The following is an 18,283-nucleotide window of genomic DNA, read 5'->3' as shown; positions in this document are numbered from 1 at the left end:
TATATCCAATATAGATTTATCATCATTATACTGAATATTTGATGCTCTGCCTTACTACTGTCAACTCCATAGGCAACAGTGGAATGATGGTATTTTGGAAAATTGAAGGAATTATTGCAATTGCTAATTCTAGGTTCATTAGTGAATATGCAAAAGGTTCATCAAATGAAGAGGAATTTGACCAGCGGGCAGTAAACTCTGATGAAGAACTACCTTCTCTACCAACATAGGTATCCCAGTCGTTGGGACATAAATCCATGTCGAGTATCTGGAAGAATCAGGGTAAGAATCAGGGTAAAGTTTCTTCATTTTTCCCAAAAAAAAAAAAAGGAATCAACCATAGAAATCTACCATGGCTTCAATATCAGAAAAGCAAGGAACATCATCTCCACTTTCAGACTCTTCTGGATCCACGATAGAGGGACTTCCTTGTGGTTCCTGAAAATCATCTCTTGTAGGTCCTGCTTCGGCATCTAAAGGAAAAGTCATAGCATTGCATATATCAGAGGACTCTAGTTTGGTCATCACTTCTCCATTAATATGGAGGGGTCCAGATGCTGTCATGCATGGACTCTGGTCTAAATGGGCACTGAGGGCCTGCCTGGAGACAGAATTAAGATAGTTACTGCCTGCAATTTCGCATTTTACCCCAGAACTAACAAGGGGATATTTTGGACCGAAATTTGATGATGCCTGCAGCCCCATTATCTGACAGGGCTCAGAAGATTGTGTGTGATTCTTTTCTTTCTTTAAGAAGCTTCGTCCTTGTTCTCTGTTTCCTCGGTTAGTAGATGATAAAGAGAGGCCACTGCGTGCTTTATGGCTATGATACGATGTAGATGGGATAAAATCATCATTGCACGGAATCTCTGGGTCTTCCATATTCAATGTGCATACCATAAATTCCACACTAATGTCTCCAGGAAGATGAGGATCTGGTGCCACTGTTGATGACAGCTTATCAATGTCTCCACTACCATGCTGGTATCCATGATCGACGTCTAACTTATCAACTCGGATATCTGACATTGGTGGGAAGTTCGCATCTTGACTGCTAGCCAGGTTTGAATTCAGTGTTTGAGTTTGACAAGGAAGAGATGTATCATCCTTATCACTGCTGTCCACACAATCCCACCCTGGTGATATAGCAGTCTCGTTACAAACCTTATCTGTTGGACCTTTCTCATCAACATCCATCATCAGGACCTCGTTCCATATACTGGAAAAATCTGCATTATCATCCGACATAATTTTCTCAAAGCTGTTGTCATGATCTTGCAAACCCATTTTCTCCCCATTGAGAACATCGAGATCATTCATTAATATTGCAGGTGCTGCCACATCTTCGTTCGTCTTCCACATAGGCAACCTAGAATGAGAAGATGAGAGTTCTATCGAGTGATTGGACGCACCAGCATCTGGAAGCGTGAGACCTGGCTCCATATCAATAAGAGCACAATCCTCCATGGCCTCAATAACAGCACAATCCTTTGGATGAGTATTATCCACATGCATGCTTAGGGTATCTTCATGACGACGATCAGAACTTTCAGCATCCTTTCTCACTAGTTGCTCGACTGGGAATACAGGGACCTTTTCGTCGAACTTGTTACAGTAATCATTTCTCAAGTACCCTCCTTGTTCACTATTTTCTTTAGCAGCAACAGGATCCATGACCAATCCAGGATTCAAAACATTTGCATTAGGGTCCTGGTCACCAAAGTGGCCTTGAATGTGATTTTCATGCCCAAAGCTTTCATTGCAAATGTATCCATTCACATCATGTTCGTCGGGGAAAATAGAATTTACAGAATGGCTGGAAATCCTCTTCCGCATAGCATAATACATTTTTCGAATGCTCTCGGCTTTTCTTTTCCCTAAAGTTTCTGAATTTTCTTTACAACTCCCCGATTTTTTAGCTGAAGTTTCGCACTCAATCATTCGAGCAGAAGCTTCCACAGAAATGGAAGGATCATAAAGAAGCGAATGCCACCGCTCTCTGATTTCTCCAACTGTAAACCTTTGGGAAAACTGTACAGCTCCTTTAGCTAGTGCTTCCAGAGAAGCGCCCGACTGCACATACATGGAAATAGTTAAAAGGCCACAGATAAGCATGTCCATTTTAAAGAAAGCATGTGCGAACTCACATGCTCGACGAATTAATACGCGATCGCCACCAATGAAGTTCACAACCCGATACCATCTACATAAAACTTTCTCACCAAGCAACAATCAACGCGTATACAATCCGAACTGCCCCACTATTCCTAATCCTCAGCCACACCACATTTTAGAGGGAAAAAGGGAAAACTAATAGCAAACTCCGACGCAAGTCTCCACGCCTTGCCATCCCACAAAACTAATGTCTAACTCGCTTGAATTGCAAATAAGCTCAACCTGACCCTTGCCTATGCTTGTCTAACCGATGAAACAATCAAAAGCTCGGGCTTTCATCCATAAATTCACCGCTAAAAGGAAGGAGGAGACACCATTCGCTATCGCGTGTCGAGACTTGAAAAGGGAAAAAAAGAAAACGACCAATCGAGAGGGAGAGCGCGACAATTTTACCTCGACAGCTTTTTTCAACAGCAGATCGTCCTGCGGTTTCCAACTGGAGGCCGAAGCGACCGCCGCCATCTCGCTCCCGATTCGAACCCCGTGTGAAATTGAACCCATTTCTAACGCATCGCCTGGAGTTCGGAGGAACGAGCGACCTTACGCGCCGCGACGGCAGAGACCGGCGGCGGAGACGGAGTCGGGCGAGCCGCGAAGAGTCGAGAGAGAGAGGAGCGGGGGCGGGGACGGGGGCGGCTGCTCTGGACTGCCCGGGGCGTGAGGCGGAAGTCAGAGACCGAGAGAGGAACGGCGGCGGCTGCGGCGGCGAGAGTCCGACTGTGCTGCGCGGAGGCGGAGGCGGAGGCGGGGGTTTAGAAGAGAGAGATGAGAGGCTTCGCTTTCCCCCTTTTGAATTTTAGAATTTAGGAGGAGTATTCTATTTTCTCGTGCATATCTTGATTTTAGTAAAATTCTAATTTACTCGTAAAATTATTATCGAATTTCCAAAACTTATAAAAAAAAATTATGTACACCTACGTGTTGACACAATTAGATTAAGAAAAAAGACAAAAATAAAATCCAATCCAAGCATGCACTAACAAATACTCTTGCTTATATTTTTGTTTAGACTTCTCAAAAGTAAAAAGAAATGTTGTTACTCTCCTACCAAAAAAGAAAGATAGTATTTGGATTTTAAAAAAAAATCATGCATATGTTAATCTAAATGTTGACATCTATATGTATTGAAATTATGAAGGAACTTAAAAATTAAAAGAAGTCAAAATATTCAGCTAGATTTGATTATGACATGATGACCTTCGAGCTTTGCTCAAACCACAAGAACCAATCGATTTTTCACACGGGCTTGGCCATCAGCATCAAGTAAGAAAATTCAATCCGACACAAAGATTTTGTGTAGGAGAATTTTATGGTGGGCAAGCTTGGGCAAAAATTTAGGTCCAAACTTAAGGCTCATCCTTAACTCACCGAATTGTCGCTCTTATTCGCCTTCATGATTTGAAGAGGGTAAAAAGTGAAAATCACTTTATATAAGTGTGGATCCATCAATTAGTTTACAACTTAAGTAATGCTAGCTTAAATAATGCCAGGCATATTAATGGATTTATTAAATGACATGGCCGATTTCCGTTCATTGCTTTGCTGGACCTATAAACTATAATATGATTATTAGCATCTCAAAGATTATTAACAAATAAATGGGCCTTCTCATTGGCCAAAAATAAAAATGGACCTTCTCTGCTCTTTAGTTAATTACATTAGCAAATGCGCGTTGAGCGGACCGGGTTTTTCTCCTTGACTCGGTTGTCTACTAATTAAACCGGTTAACCCCTTGAACCAGAAGGTAAGCCGGTCCATTGACCGGCCCACGAGGCCATCCAATAGGACCGCTCCACGTGTCTCGTCGTTCGCCCCTTTCTTCGCGAGATGAGAGAGAGAGAGAGAGAGAGAGAGAGAAGAAACCTGCCAATTACTGCAGAGCCGTCCATTGCATGGAAACATCTCTCCGGTTCCACGCCGAGCCTCGCCTTCCGACCGGACCCATCCACGCGCCGCCGCGACCAGCCAACCGTCGGCCGCTACCCCACGGACATGCCGACTTCGCCGCGATGAGAGCCGATCTGAACATGCGACGAGCAATCGCTCATCTGCGCTTCGCCATCTGCAACTGCAGATTCCGAGTTGGAAGAACGATTCTCGCCCGCCACGCCCCGAGCAATCTGATGGCGACCAGCAGCGATCGGCCGCTCGGCCTCACGACGGAAGCGAGCGCGAACAGAGGAGTGCGGATGGGGGAGGAGGAGGAGGCGGAGGAGGCGGAAGAAGTCGGCTCCGGCGCCGGGGCCGCCGGGGCCGCCGCCGCCGCCGCCGGAGAAGCCGTCGCCGGGAGATTGCTGCGGCAGCGGGTGCGTGAGGTGCGTGTGGGACGTGTATTACGAGGAGCTCGAGGCTTACAACAATAGTCTGCGCAGAGATGAAGCATCTGCATCCAATTCCAACCCGTCTTGACATTGATTTTGGGGGATCGGTTGGATTCGATTCTCGGTTCGATTCATTGATTGCTGCTGTTCGGGCGGTTGCGGTCACCGGAGATTCTTACCAAGTTCTTCGGATTTTAGGACGCAATGTAGAGTCGAAATCGTCGAAATCCTAACCATTGTTCTGCTTCAAATCCGTGCCCCTTTTTGTTGCTTATTAGCTTACTTATTTTGTGAAAAAAATGATTTGTGATGTTTTTTAAAAATAATGATTTGTATTGTTTGAAATAATTTATTAATGAAAATTAAAAGTATTTTTGTTATCAATAACGAATCCCCTCGTCTTGCATATGACAGAGGACTAACAAGAAATGGCTTGGCAGGGAATAATTATGCACAATAAATATAAAAGTGTGTGAATAATTGATTGCGGTAAAAAATTGTTGATGCTCGATTTGTTTTTTGGATTTTTCTTGATAATTAATGCATAAATTTGCTCATCGAGTGTGGAAGATAACCAAGTTTCCTAAAAAGATTAGCTCTTCAAGATAGAGAGAATTCAATTTGGCTAAGGGGATATCGACGTCGAGTTACTAACACAATTCTAGATTCTCATCTTTCCCACGTCCAATGCCTCAATTTGCAGGGTATTTGATCTTCCCCTCACTTTTCTATTCTCAGGGTTACTTGTTAGGTCGGCAAATATCATCCATTTGATTTGTGCTCTTATATGATGCCTCGATTATCTCAATCATTAATACCCATAAGGTTTAGTTTCACATTTTATTACTCAATCAATCAAACAGTAGGAATTTTCCTCTAACACGCAAGGAAATAATATCACAAAAGATAGAGGATCTTTGTGCATTTTTTGATTTTATTTTTCATTTTTTGAAATAAAAAAATATAAATATGCTCAGTAACTTTTTTGTCTGCAGTGGCTCGGCGAGGGCAAGCCTATCGGGTGCTTGGATGAGGCCGATGACTGGACAAAGGAAAAAGGAGAAAAAAGGGAAAAGGAGAAGAAGAAAAGAAAATTAATAAATTAAAAGAAATTCTAAATCTCAAAATAACTTAAGGGTTCTACAAAATGCATTTTTATTCTGAGATTAAATTTTTTGGATATTTACCCAATATTTTCAAATACTCAAAAACTCGTCTAGAGAACGAAATAAAAAAAAATTATAATTTAGCAGAAATCGTTCCCAAGAACGAAATAATTAATTAAAGCATTTGTGGCTGGACTCGACCCGGCCCGACACGAGTGGCCCGCCCGTCAGAAGAGCAAAGCCCAAGCGGTGCGCCATGGGCGGGTTAGTCCGGCCCGATTGGTTTTTTCCCCACAAGACGTGGCTGCGCAGTTCGCAGTTCGCAGTTCGCAGTTTCCCACGGAGCTCACGCAAGAAGCAGAGCAAAACCTGCTCCCGCTTCCCGCTTCAGCGAAGAAGAAGACGAAGAGAAGGAGGAGATGGGCGGCTACCGGCGGGCAGCTCGCCGCCTCCTTCTCCCGGGGCTCGTGGCGGCGGTCCTCCTGTCCCTCGCAGCGGCGCCGAAGGAGGCTGCCGCTTCGACTTCGTCCTCGGCCTTCGTGCAGAATGTCATCTTCTCCAACAAGATCGCCATCTTCTCCAAATCCTACTGCCCGTAAGTCTCTCTCTGCGATCAGCTCGATTGGCGAATGAACTCTCTCGGATTTATCTGCAAAAAGTTTTTTTTTTTTTTTTTTTTGGTCTTCTTCGGTAGCCTAAGGACGCCGCGATTGTTTCGTGCTATGGAGGTAGGGTTGCTTCCGATCCGAGCTTGTCGATCCGGGAATCGGATTGCTTCCCCTGAGATTTGGACCTATGTTTGAAAGATGCTCTTAGCATTTCCCCTCCACCGTCCGCGGACTCGTTGAACGTGCGCTGAAATTTGCCGTTTGAAGTCCGTCCCGAGTCTCGAAGATCGTTCGAGAATAGGTTTAGGATTTGCGAATAACTATAGAGCTTTGAGCGTTTTGGGAGGACTTCTTGTGCTGTGATAATGGTTTTTCCAGCGAAGTTTTGAGTTGTGACGATAGCTCCGTCGCCGATGTTTTGCCTCAAATCTTCGGGGAACTCGAATCCGAATCTTTTGTCTGAGTGTGTTTTGAAGTGCTCCTTAGGGTAGTGCTTTTGGCATTTTGGGCTGGGAGCTATTTAGAAAGCCCGTGAATTTTCAGCAGCTGCTGTTTTAATTGAAGTGCTTTCTTAGGCAGCTGTTAATCCTTCTTTTGTAAATTGGTTGAGAAATCTTCATGAATTGTTAGGTTGGTAGAAGTAACAGAGCAGAGCCATTAAAATGATATAGTTGGAATCCTGAAAAACATATCTTTCAGGTTATTTTTATATTTTGGAGCACTTAAGTTTTGGACTATCAAGATTAATATTTATAGCACCAGGAATGTCAAACTTACGGCATCTTATGATGTGTCTACGCCTCTATAGTTGGAGGCCTCATCAGTCTGGCAGTTGCTGGTGTTCATGGGCTGAAATTCTTCACGTTTCTGTTGTTTCAACTTCCGATTATGATTGATGGGTTGAAGATTTATGACAAGAGGATCAGTTGTCACTATGCTGAACTAGTTGACCTTCTAGCCATGTGTAATCATGTACATGCCATTCAGTATTGCATGTTATGTCTTTTACTAAATGGGTGTAGCCAAACGAGTTTGCTGTCTGGGAAAATTCTCTGCATTGAACATAGATCTATTTTTGACACGAACATGAACAATGTGTATTCCACAAGTATATTAAATTAATAATCTGCTGAAAGTTGCTTTCTTTTTCTTTTCTTTTTTATTTGTTTAAATATTTTCCATCTCTCTCTCTCTCTATATTGGTCTGGGTTTGGAAAGCAAACTTCATCTCACTTGCTGCCCCTACGTAATCATTGGGCCCTGTGTCCTCTCTTGATAATAACACAAAAGACTCTTACCTTTTCTGGTTGCTAGGTACTGCTTACGTGCCAAGCGCATTTTCAGTGAGCTGCATGAACAACCGTATGTTGTCGAACTTGATCTTAGAGGTATTTGCTCGTTTTCATTTATTTAAAGATATTTCAGATGATGCGTGGAAACTGTTACAAAAGTTTCTAGTCAATGATGCTCTTCTTTGGAGCTCACTAGTAAAACTAGTACTCACTTTTTTCATCTTTTCCTCTTTGGTATGGAAGGTAATTACTCTGCTTGTAACGTCATGCAGATGATGGTGCTCGAATTCAAAATGTTCTTTTAGATCTCACTGGTCGACGCACTGTCCCACAAGTATTTGTGAATGGCAAGCATGTCGGTGGCTCTGATGGTAGTACATCCTTGGCTCTTTTCTGTTTTATTTTCCTCCTTTGCTCTGCTTCAATCTGTCAAAGTGATAGTCTTAGGGTAATTTTTGCCAGAAACATCAGGGATCTTTCTCCAAGTTTACTAAGTTTATATCTTGCTTTGTCTTTAAATATCAGATCTCAGTGCCGCCGTGAGGAGTGGTCAGTTGCAGAAGCTCCTTGCCAGTAGTTGATGAGGTACCAGGAACTTAGAAGTAGAAGGATATGACTCATCTTTGTACATTTTGACATCTCATTTTGTTAGATAGGGTGTTTGGCTTTTGAGTAGTGCAGAGATACAGCTTTCTGGGATTAGCTGAGTGAGTGCTATTGATTCCTGCATGCCTTACTAGGCTGAAGGTACTCCTTTATGAATGAAAGCAATTTGATACGACAAACATGATTGGCTTCATGAACTCTGCTTCCAACAACTGATTGCTCTTACTCTCTCTGAGTCTCAATCTGGTGCTTGGGCTTGTATTGTCAGTTGCTTTGTACTCTGGGCGGGAAGCATATCATTTGTCCACATGAACGATAGTTGAAGCTTGGCAGAATAATACTTCTTTCTACTTGGGAATTAAGCTCCATCAAGTTGATCTGATTTTTAAGCAATGTGAAAGTATCGCGTGGCATATTTCATCCTACTCCTATTACTGTGTGCTAATTCCTAGTGATCAACATGTGTAACGTCCTCCGCTTTCTGGGATGAACCTCCCAGGTCCTCACACAGGAGGCTAACGTTGCTGAACTTGCAGCGTCGGGTCTTATAATTGCACAGGCAATTGGTTTTGGTGTCATTCGTGGCGCTTTACTAAATTTCTGGGCAGTGAGGTTGCAGTCGATCAAGCGGTTTTAACCGGGTCGAGCCCGAAAAGCGTGATGATATATCACTATAAGCGTCCAATTGAGATGATAAGGAACATGAAGGGGGGTATAAACTGTGGAAGTGAGTCCTGGCAACGTTTGTGGTTCAGGCTGATGGACCGATCGTGTCAGTGACAGGACATATACTTTTATGTGGCTTGTCCTAAAAGGGAAAGGGGTTTCAATGGCCCAGCAAGAAGCATGACGTGACAATGTCACGGTTAAGGTCGGTGCACCGCTGGCCACCAGGAGCCGAGACCCGGCGCAAACGGTTGTTTTGGGCTTCGCCTCGTCCAATCAAAGCAAATTCAAAATCCTAGCTAGTTTGCCTCCGTTGCATCCTCTTCACCAATATTTGTAGCGATTTTCTAACATGTCGTTATAATTAGATGTTTGCCAAATTTTAATAAGCTTTTGTATTAAACTTTCTAACAATAATATTGAATTTGTTATCATTGTTAAATTTCAAATATTGAAAACCAAATTGGATTATCTCCCTTTAAAATGCGCCAAAGTGGATTATTCAAGCGGATCTTTAGCATTGGCATTGGCTCGATTCGGTTTAGCCTGTGACCTTATTGGTTTGGACCTTGAAATTTTGTGCTAAAATTTTCTTTAAATGCAATGAACGCCCTAACTAATAATTTTTTCCCCTAGATGTTGATTACACTGGTTTTCTCTATCTGTGTATGATAAACTCAATGAGAAGATTTCTCCTACTACCGAATGTTATGTTATATCAATTGCGGTCCCGATATCATATTTGACTTGCTCTCGGGTCCCTTTCCTTATAACAAAAAATGCCAAAAAGGAAGCATGATATCTTAGATCTCGAGATCCATTTGTCCCCACCGAACCATAGTTGATTGGTCCGCCATTGGCCGCTTGCTAAGTTAAGGTAACGAAGATATAATTCATCAAAACGTCTAGAAAGTATTTATGTATCCATCACAATGCGGGAAGCAAGAGATCAATCATTAAAATTAACAAAATAAGGAAATAAAATGGGGACACCTGATTTAGGTGATTAGGTCATGACACGCAGAATTTCACTATAAATTAAGGGCAGGGATGGGGATTACAACCACGTTGAAGTCACTCAAACATTTATTTCCTAGCACCAAAGTAAATAATCTCTTAATCTCATAAATGAATTACATAAAAATCTTAGTACTTGTTTTACATGATTTCAAACAACGGGGATGTACTTCACAAAAAAGACATCTCTTCGATACTTTTCACAAAGAAAACATTTCTCACATACAAATAAGAGATTAATCCAATATAGGAAATCTCTTTCAGGAAGCCTTGTCAAATAGGAAAGTTCCATTTTTAGCTTTAGACTCGAGACATGTCTTCAACATATTACACGCTTAACGCGATGCGATTGGAAATCATATCATCTATCTAGATATAATTACAAGGCCTTTCGAGTGTTCATGTATAGTTATAGATGATTTGATGTCTGTTGATTTGTGAGTATATATCTAAAACGAGTGATTGAGACCTAAACGTTTGATTTGTGAGTTCATTATGACATTTGATTTGTGGTTTGTCTCTATGGCTTCTATGGATTTCATATGTGTCCATTGCCACTAAATAGCTTAGGTTTTTGCTATTATTATTACTACTATTATTATTATTATCATTATTATAAGCAGTTCTAAAAGGATGTCGAACTTGAAGCCAAAAGTTTGTGATCACGATCAGACGACAAGGCCATCATTAGACTAAAGTTTCGATTCGGGAATTTGGGGAACATAGCCGCAATTTTGCACCCCATATGTTGTTGTCCCTTCGTCTTTGGACAATTGCGAATATTTTATTACGAACCATTGGTTTCCGATTTTCATTCCTTTCCCTTCACAAAATTCTCATTAACGTGTCTGTGACAAAAGCTTAAAATTTTTTGAAAAGAAAAAACATAACATTTTCATCGTCCTGTTGACATGAAAAATTATGAGTTTACCTTAAGCTCAGGTGGGAATTGGCCAAATTAAAACCTCATATTAACTCTTGAAGAAAGAGAAACCTTGAATTCGGTTCTTCCTGGGCGCAATTTCTTGTCTTTGATCATGCCGAGTAGGCACGATATAAACAACAAACCATGTTGGCCAAGACAGATAAAAAAAAACCGATGCATGCGGAGCAGCGGGAGAAAAACCACCTAACCGCGGTCACCACCTGAAACAAAACGATCTCTTCCCATCAATCACGCGCAAACTACTGCAAGTCAAGGCTGGCCGAATGCCTGGACTTAACCGGTTTATAGGGGTTTACGATCGCAAGGCGATTCATAGAGCAGAAAAAGAGACAAAACGATCTCGTCAACCTCTTCGCTCCGTACCTTAGAAAGGAGCCAAACGTTTGGGTTCACGAAAATCCCACGCGAGGGAGGGGTAGGGAAAAGAAAAAAAAAGGTAGGTGGACCCAAAAATACGCATGTGATCTCTCCCACAAAACAAGCTCGAAATGATCTCTCCACATTCTTCTCTTCTAGGCGAGAGACTGGAGAGGAGTCACGGGCCTCGTCAGAATAAAGGGTCGAATCCAAACGCGCGACGAGGAACGGGAACGAATGGCGAAGAAGGGCCATGCCCTGGTTTTGTCTGCACCTGGATTTCGACGACGGGATTTAGTCGACATATGAATAAATAAATCGCAAAAAAATCATCGTCTCCGCGGCGCAATCTCTTCCTCGTTTTTGTGCGTGACCGTTATATTGAAAATAAAATTGACTTTTTTAATCAAATAATGATTAAGGAGTGTTTTGAGAGTGCCATCTTATTAAGAATTTTTTTTTCCCTTTTTCGTGCGTATTTTATTGACTGTGTACGATGCTGTCGCCATCATCGATTCACATGCGTGTGCGTAGCTGTGACCATGAATCTCAACACCGCACGCCCTCACCTCACGGTCCGTTCGGTTGACAGCGACACGATTTTTAATGTTTTCTTTCTCTTGTTATTCATCATCTTAGGCTTTATTATCGGGCCAATGCAAGACGAAGATCCGATAGAAGTGTCAAAGAACATGTTCGAAACGTTATTTTCGGAGATCATTACCTGAAATCGAATCCTATTTGGTATTTGACGCTCGGCTGTGCAAGATTACAAAAAAGGAAAATCGATTGAGTAGGTTGAAAATTTCAGTAGAAAGTCGGATGGACATTTAGTTACACAAACCGGTTAGTTGCAATTATTAAAATACCGATTCTACGATGTGAATTCGTGTTTTAGGTTTAGAAAAAGAGATGCTTCGTTTAGTATATTGTGCTGGAATTGGTAAATCCATCATTTGAAATGTGATTGAATCAATGTGAAGTGAGCAAATGTCAAAATATGGTGATTGTATTGTGATTCACATTGATCTACCAATCATTTAAGCATGCTAAATAAGTTAGAGACGGACTAATCAAACTAGGCAATGCGTGTGGTATCGAAATACTTTTTTTCTAGAATTTTACACCGTAGAGATATTTCAACTCCTGGGGTATTAACATTCATAGATTGACAAACAAATCACTCTTTCTCCGAGAGTCGTTAGATGCTTTCCTTTTTGAAAGTATACAGCACAAGCAAGATGTTCAATGAAACATCGAATAGAATATTTGATGGTCGAGCTTCGAAATTGCCTAAAAAAATTTCTCTGTACCAGCCTCGGTCTCACCTCATCATCCCATTCCGTCCGATCTTTATGCCGAACTATTAATACTACGATGCTTCGGAGCTTGAGCTGGACCACTTGATCAACTTGTAAGCCAACTTCTAAGGACGATGAATCCATGCTTTGGATTCTAGGACTGCTGGAGAGAACGGACGATAACCTAGACAGATTGGATCATGGATCTCGCTAGCGAGTCGATTACTTGAGGACATACCGAGGTTTCCTTTCCGAAACAGGAGCCGAGATCCGGCGTGGATTAAGAAATTTTCGAATCGGGGCGCAAAAGAAGGAGACAAGAAAGCTGACTCTGAGGACGCCCCCGAAAAGCTGCAAAAGAGAAGAGTCAAAGCCCCGGAGGGGAACAATTACAGGGCTCGAGGTCATCCCCCCCCACAGACTGACTGCACTCGCTTGCTGCCTGACAACATTCACTCAATTATTGTGCGGACGCAGACTGACCCTCCTCCCCCACACGTCCATCCAGACTGGGACACGGTCGCCTGCGTTCGTCCCAAATTCCTTCCCCCCACTCCCCCAGCTTGCATGGCCAGGCCGAACCCTGTCGCAGCAGCAGCCCCACCCAAAAATATTCAGAGAGGGAGCAGAATCGTGATTTACTTTTTTTTTTTTTTTTTGTCAAAATTGTGATTAACTTAAGATGTGGATTCATCAGTCAAGAATTTCAAATTTTGTGGGTGAGAGCTGTAGTTGCATGACATCAGAGTCACCATTTTTACGACTCGACTAATTTTGCATTTTGTGTTTCACTTGTAATGACCGAAATTGATCGGTTTCATGGGTTAATATTATTTCATCACTCCTCGTGTTTTGGCTCAATGGAGATTCCTAGTATTTAGCATACCATTTAGCTAATGAAGATTGGTTTTTGAAAGCCGTGCAACACGAGAGATTCGTGATTGGAGTGTTCATGATAGGTCATTGAAAAATAAGGGTTCCATACACTATGAAATGTTTAGGTTTGACAAAAAAAAAGAAGTTGAACTTTCGAGCCTGATCAATAGATATGGGAAGGTGATGAAGAGTTGATTGACTTTAAGGGTTGTAAGTTGTAATGTGCATTGGCAACATTTAGAGCAGATTGACTTTCAGGGCTTTTTCCGTTCCACTTATTGAGATAACAACAGTAAATTTTATCATCCGATTGGTATTTCAACAAACCAATAAATTAATTGGAGAGATTCTAGAGGGCAGTTTTGCTTGATGCACTTGGGTCACAGGCGTCAGTTGGGACACTATATGTATATTCATAGGAATTGATCCAGCTGAAAATTTGATATCTCATTTTATCATTAAAAAAGAAAGAAAAAAAAAACCTTGCTCGCACGTTACAGAATTACCGGAAATTCAGCGCAATCTCAATTACGTTAGGTTTTACCGCATATTTTCATCAATTATTCTCCCATCAGATGAAAGATAATTGTCCGTTTGTCCATGCTTCTTCCTCAAAAGAATGTTTTAATCTGACTTCATACATCCTTTTCTAGCCACCGAAAAACAATAAAAGTTGTGCCAATCGAGAGAAAATTGCATGCGATAGGACCATGCTACATCGTTGCATATATAAACCCTCGATTCAAACAGTATAGATCATTCATTAATGGCTTAATTAGGGTTTGCATCCCCAATGCCACATGCCTACCTACCTTCTTTTCCATTGCATCATGAACTAGATAGCGTGGTCACAGATTCCATCAATTAAAGCTTCATGTGTTGAGAACTTTAAATCAATTCAATTGAGCTATATCGGTGCAGTCTGAATCCGAGATTGTTAACATTTTTAGATTACAGATCCGTTATCTAATGAGGTTTCTTCACTTTTCTCAATATGGTATGGAGAATCGAGATCGGCTCTCTTCCCTCGTTTAATCCCTTGTTCGAGGCGCTTAACATTTATGTCATTCCACTTTCCTCGGCCTATCTACTGAATAATGGCGTGTAAGTGCTTTTCCTTTGGCTTGTATCATCACAAAGATATTGGTGGAACTAGATAACATGATCAATCATGCTAGCAAACCTATATTGTGATGGGTCTTGTCTAATGGGCAAAATTCACACTAAATGAAAATGACTGATCTTTTTTAAGTGCATTGTGCAGTCACATCACAAACGAGTGCTATTATAAGTAAGTTTAAGAGCATTGATTTCAAGAGAAAGGATCGAAGAGAAAAATGATCTGATTAGGAGTTGAGAATGAATGAAAAGACTTCTTTACTAAAAACTCGTTTGGATTGAGTTTTTTATTTTTATTTCTATTTAACCCAAATTTCTCGATTAGTGTACTTTGACAAGTTTTAAAATCCCGAGCTCTCGAAAATTCCGCAACATTCAAGCATATGTGACATTATTTTTTCGATATTAAGGGGGGAAATAAATTAAGTAATTTTTGTGTTATAAACCCAAGTGGAAACAAACGATTGCTAAATTTTGGGGATTGATGTGAAGAGAAAATGACTTATCTAACATGACATGATAACATTTTTGCGAGGACAAAATTACCATATTGCACCCAAATCATCAATGTTGTGAAAAAGTTAATCTCCGGACCGAAATAAAAAGGAAAAAGGTAAATATGGAGAAAGTAGGATTAATTCTCGCGGAAATTAATAAATAGGACCGAGCTGCAGCCGTTCGGGTCCAATCACCGTCAATAGCCGGGATTGCCGGCCGTCGGATTCGAGGTTTCTTCCTCTCTTTTTTTTTTTAATTTCATTTTTTAAATTTAAGATTAGTTTGAGAAAAGAAAATCTTTTCGGCTCTTTTTTGGTTCGCACGAGTTATTTCTCTATAATCAAATTTCAGTATTACTTATATGCAAAAAGGTTAAAGAGTTTAATTAGTGTCTCAATGAATTTGTTCGACCATGACGAAATAGTCTCGATTAAGTTACTCGACATAAGGAGTTTCAATTTTCAAAATAGTGATTGGACAGGTCATAGAAAAAGTTTAGTCAATTGAGCACTTTTTTGTTTTCTTTTTCTTTTTCCTTTTTTAGAATTCGCTTATCGAGTGATCCGGGCATTCGTTAAATTACCAAATGAAAATATATATGAGGTATAAAATGTCCTAGAGATACTTGTTAAGTAGTTGAATAATGAAAAATTTCAGCCATCCACGAATTACTTATGCTCTCGGAGTGTGTAATCAGTGTTTCGAGAATTTAACCATTTATATTAAAGGTATGCTTAGCAAGGGGATAATTTTCCAAAAAGTCCTAGACCTATTGTACAGTGTCTAGTTTAGTCCTAAACCTATTGTATAGTGTCCAATTTAGTCCTAAACCTTTCGGTTTTACCAATAAATTTTGTCGATTATTTAAATTAATTGGCCAGAAGGACTATATTAACAAATCGACAAAAGGTTTAGGACTAAATTGAAAAATTATCAAAAAATTTGGACTAAATTGAAAAAAAATGAAAGGTTTAGGTTAAATTAGCAAATTATCAAAAAGCTTAATGCTAAATTAGCACAATTAAAAGGTTTATGACTGACTTGTCCATTGTACAATAAACTTAGGACTTTATGGACAATACTCCCCCTTAGCGAGTTCTATTGCAGTATTTTCAACACAGTAGCTATTCTTTTGTAATGTCTAATTAGTATTTTGCAAATTGAAATTAGCCTTACTAGAAATTTAGTTATGGCATAACATATTTCTCTAGGTCCTGGGTCCTTACTAATTTTTCTTTTAAATTACTATTTCAAATGCGCTGTTTTCTTTTGGGTTATCCCTAATTAGTGCATTGGAAATTCGAAAGATTTTCTTATTAAGGATATGTTTGTTTCACGAAAAACTCAAAATTCAAATAATATTTTCCAGAAAATGATCAATTATATTATTTATAAAAATGAATGAATGAAAAATATATTCAGCACCCACAAAATAATTAGTCATAATTTGCTGTTGATAATAAAAATATTTTTTATTGACTAATTTTTTTAGGCGATATAACTAATTATTTTTCGAAAAATGTTTACCAAATCTTGAGTTTTCAGGAAACCAACACCCCAGTTTTGTTCCTTACCATTAAAAAAAAAAAAAAAAAAAAAAAAAAAAACCCCAGGTATGATTAAAGAGTGTGATGAGATTACCGATTGATAAGACATATTTTCTTAATCGAGTGACTTAACAGGTGTCCTGCGAATCATCTTCCAACGAAAACCCTAAGACAAAACAAAGAAAGACAAAACAAAAAGGTGAGAGGAGGAGGCGCTTTGTTCCCTTGTATTGCCACACCGCTTTCCACAGAAATCGCAGATATCGTTATTTTATACGCACGAGCTCGATAAAACGCAATCCTTGTCTTCATCGCCCTAATCTCTCTACCCCACCCCGCTAATTAACTACATAATGATGGTAAGCAACGCAAAATAAAAATTGAACAAGTCTTTTCGTGCATGTTCTGAAAAAAAAAAAATGGGTGATTTATTTCCGAGGGCGGTGTTGGTAAATTATTGGCTATCACATGCCTTTCCCCAGCTTTATAAGTGCAGTCAAACTTTGACCACTAAGTTCTCCTCGGCAAAAATTATTACCCTAGAGGTATATAAGCAGAGATGTGATGTGAACGTTGGGCCACCAAAAAGTTTGAGGTACATGTGAACCCTGAACTATATTAGGTACACATATTTGCCTATTTGATATTTTCTACAGTGATTTAGAATTGTAATTATAATGATTATCGCAAGTACGGTGCGGAATAATTCACAACTCACGAGCTTAATTTATGTAAGTTTCGCACCGGAACATGATGTCATGATGAAATTACACTAATGATAAATACCCGAAACTCATCTTGGGAATTTAAATATTTCTTTACGAAATACTTAGAACTCGTCTTAGATACTCGAAAAGATTAAATTGATAAACACCTGGAACTCACATCAAGAAATATCCAAGTTCATATTGAGTTTGGTCATAGTGAGTATGAGTCCGCGATAGCTGTGTTAATAAGAGTGCACAAATTATCTTGTTGAGAACATTAGGAAAACTCGGGTTTGTGATTCCTAAAGTTGATTAGGTTTCCATAATAATTTGTTCATTAAGGTTTGCGTAATGGCTATGGGATTATCAAATGTGAAAAGAAAAAGTAAAAAAAAAATAAAAATCAAGACGCTATAATTTCTCCCTTTTTAGAATGGCTCCAAATTCCCAGTCTATTTTCTCTGTTAACAAGAGATGTTTATATCATATGTCATGTATTGTACATAGGACTCTATAAAGTTACCTTTTGCAAAGCAGAAGAGAGACCGGGATAGGGTTAGTGATGTACAATGACACACGTGGCAATAATATTCTTTGGATTTACTGATTACGACTTGAAATTAATCCCGATTGATTTAAAATCCGATGCATAGTTGAATTGCAAAGAAACCTAGATCCTATTAGGAAAGTCCAAATTGGACTTTTGCTCATAGGATAATGGATGGGGGGCATAAAGGAAAATTTATTTCCGATAACATTTCTTTTTGTTGTTGAAGATCAAATCTATGTTGATGAGCTTATTGTGACTAATAGTTGCTTTATCGACAACTGAAGCAGAAGATATTGCATCAATTGAGACAATAAATGAAGCTCATAAGTTTGCTTAGTGATTTAGGATTGCATTAGAAGAAGCTTGTTTAATGCGCCAATCAAAGTGTAATAAAGTTCACTAAAGTGCAGGTGTTTAATGAGCACACTAAACAAATTGATATAGGGTATCACTTCATACTTGATATCGTGTCACACAGAATAACACCTATTGAGAAAGTGTATATGAAAGATATTCCACGGGTATGTGAACAAAGCATATTCCTTAATTAAATTCCATAAATATTCAAATATGATCCTTGTTTATAATGGG

General features: G+C 39.8%; 2 protein-coding genes across 2 annotated transcripts in view; one reads left to right on the top strand and one right to left on the bottom strand.

The window, feature by feature from the left end:
- LOC104422737 overlaps window positions 1-2,929 on the bottom strand; it is a 5,300-nt gene extending 2,371 nt beyond the window's left edge. Inside the window, exons 1-3 of the mRNA XM_010035155.3 lie at window positions 2,569-2,929; window positions 352-2,073; window positions 214-268 (exon numbers count right to left, since the gene is read on the bottom strand). Coding sequence (XP_010033457.1) covers window positions 214-268; window positions 352-2,073; window positions 2,569-2,676 — 1,885 coding nt within the window. The 5' untranslated portion in view covers window positions 2,677-2,929. The remainder of the gene's footprint in view (window positions 1-213; window positions 269-351; window positions 2,074-2,568) is intronic.
- A 2,994-nt stretch (window positions 2,930-5,923) lies between these two features.
- On the top strand, window positions 5,924-8,470 carry LOC104422735 (glutaredoxin-C3). The gene is made up of 4 exons (XM_010035152.3): window positions 5,924-6,197; window positions 7,525-7,598; window positions 7,775-7,873; window positions 8,028-8,470. The coding sequence occupies exons 1-4, from the start codon at window positions 6,022-6,024 to the stop codon at window positions 8,081-8,083; spliced, it is 405 nt and encodes a 134-aa protein (XP_010033454.1). The 5' UTR covers window positions 5,924-6,021; the 3' UTR covers window positions 8,084-8,470.
- Window positions 8,471-18,283: the final 9,813 nt, after the last annotated feature.

This window comes from Eucalyptus grandis, chromosome 10 (genome assembly GCF_016545825.1).
Source record: "Eucalyptus grandis isolate ANBG69807.140 chromosome 10, ASM1654582v1, whole genome shotgun sequence".
In the NCBI taxonomy this organism is placed as follows: domain Eukaryota; kingdom Viridiplantae; phylum Streptophyta; class Magnoliopsida; order Myrtales; family Myrtaceae; genus Eucalyptus; species Eucalyptus grandis.
This window is presented reverse-complemented; position numbering and strand designations above follow the sequence as displayed.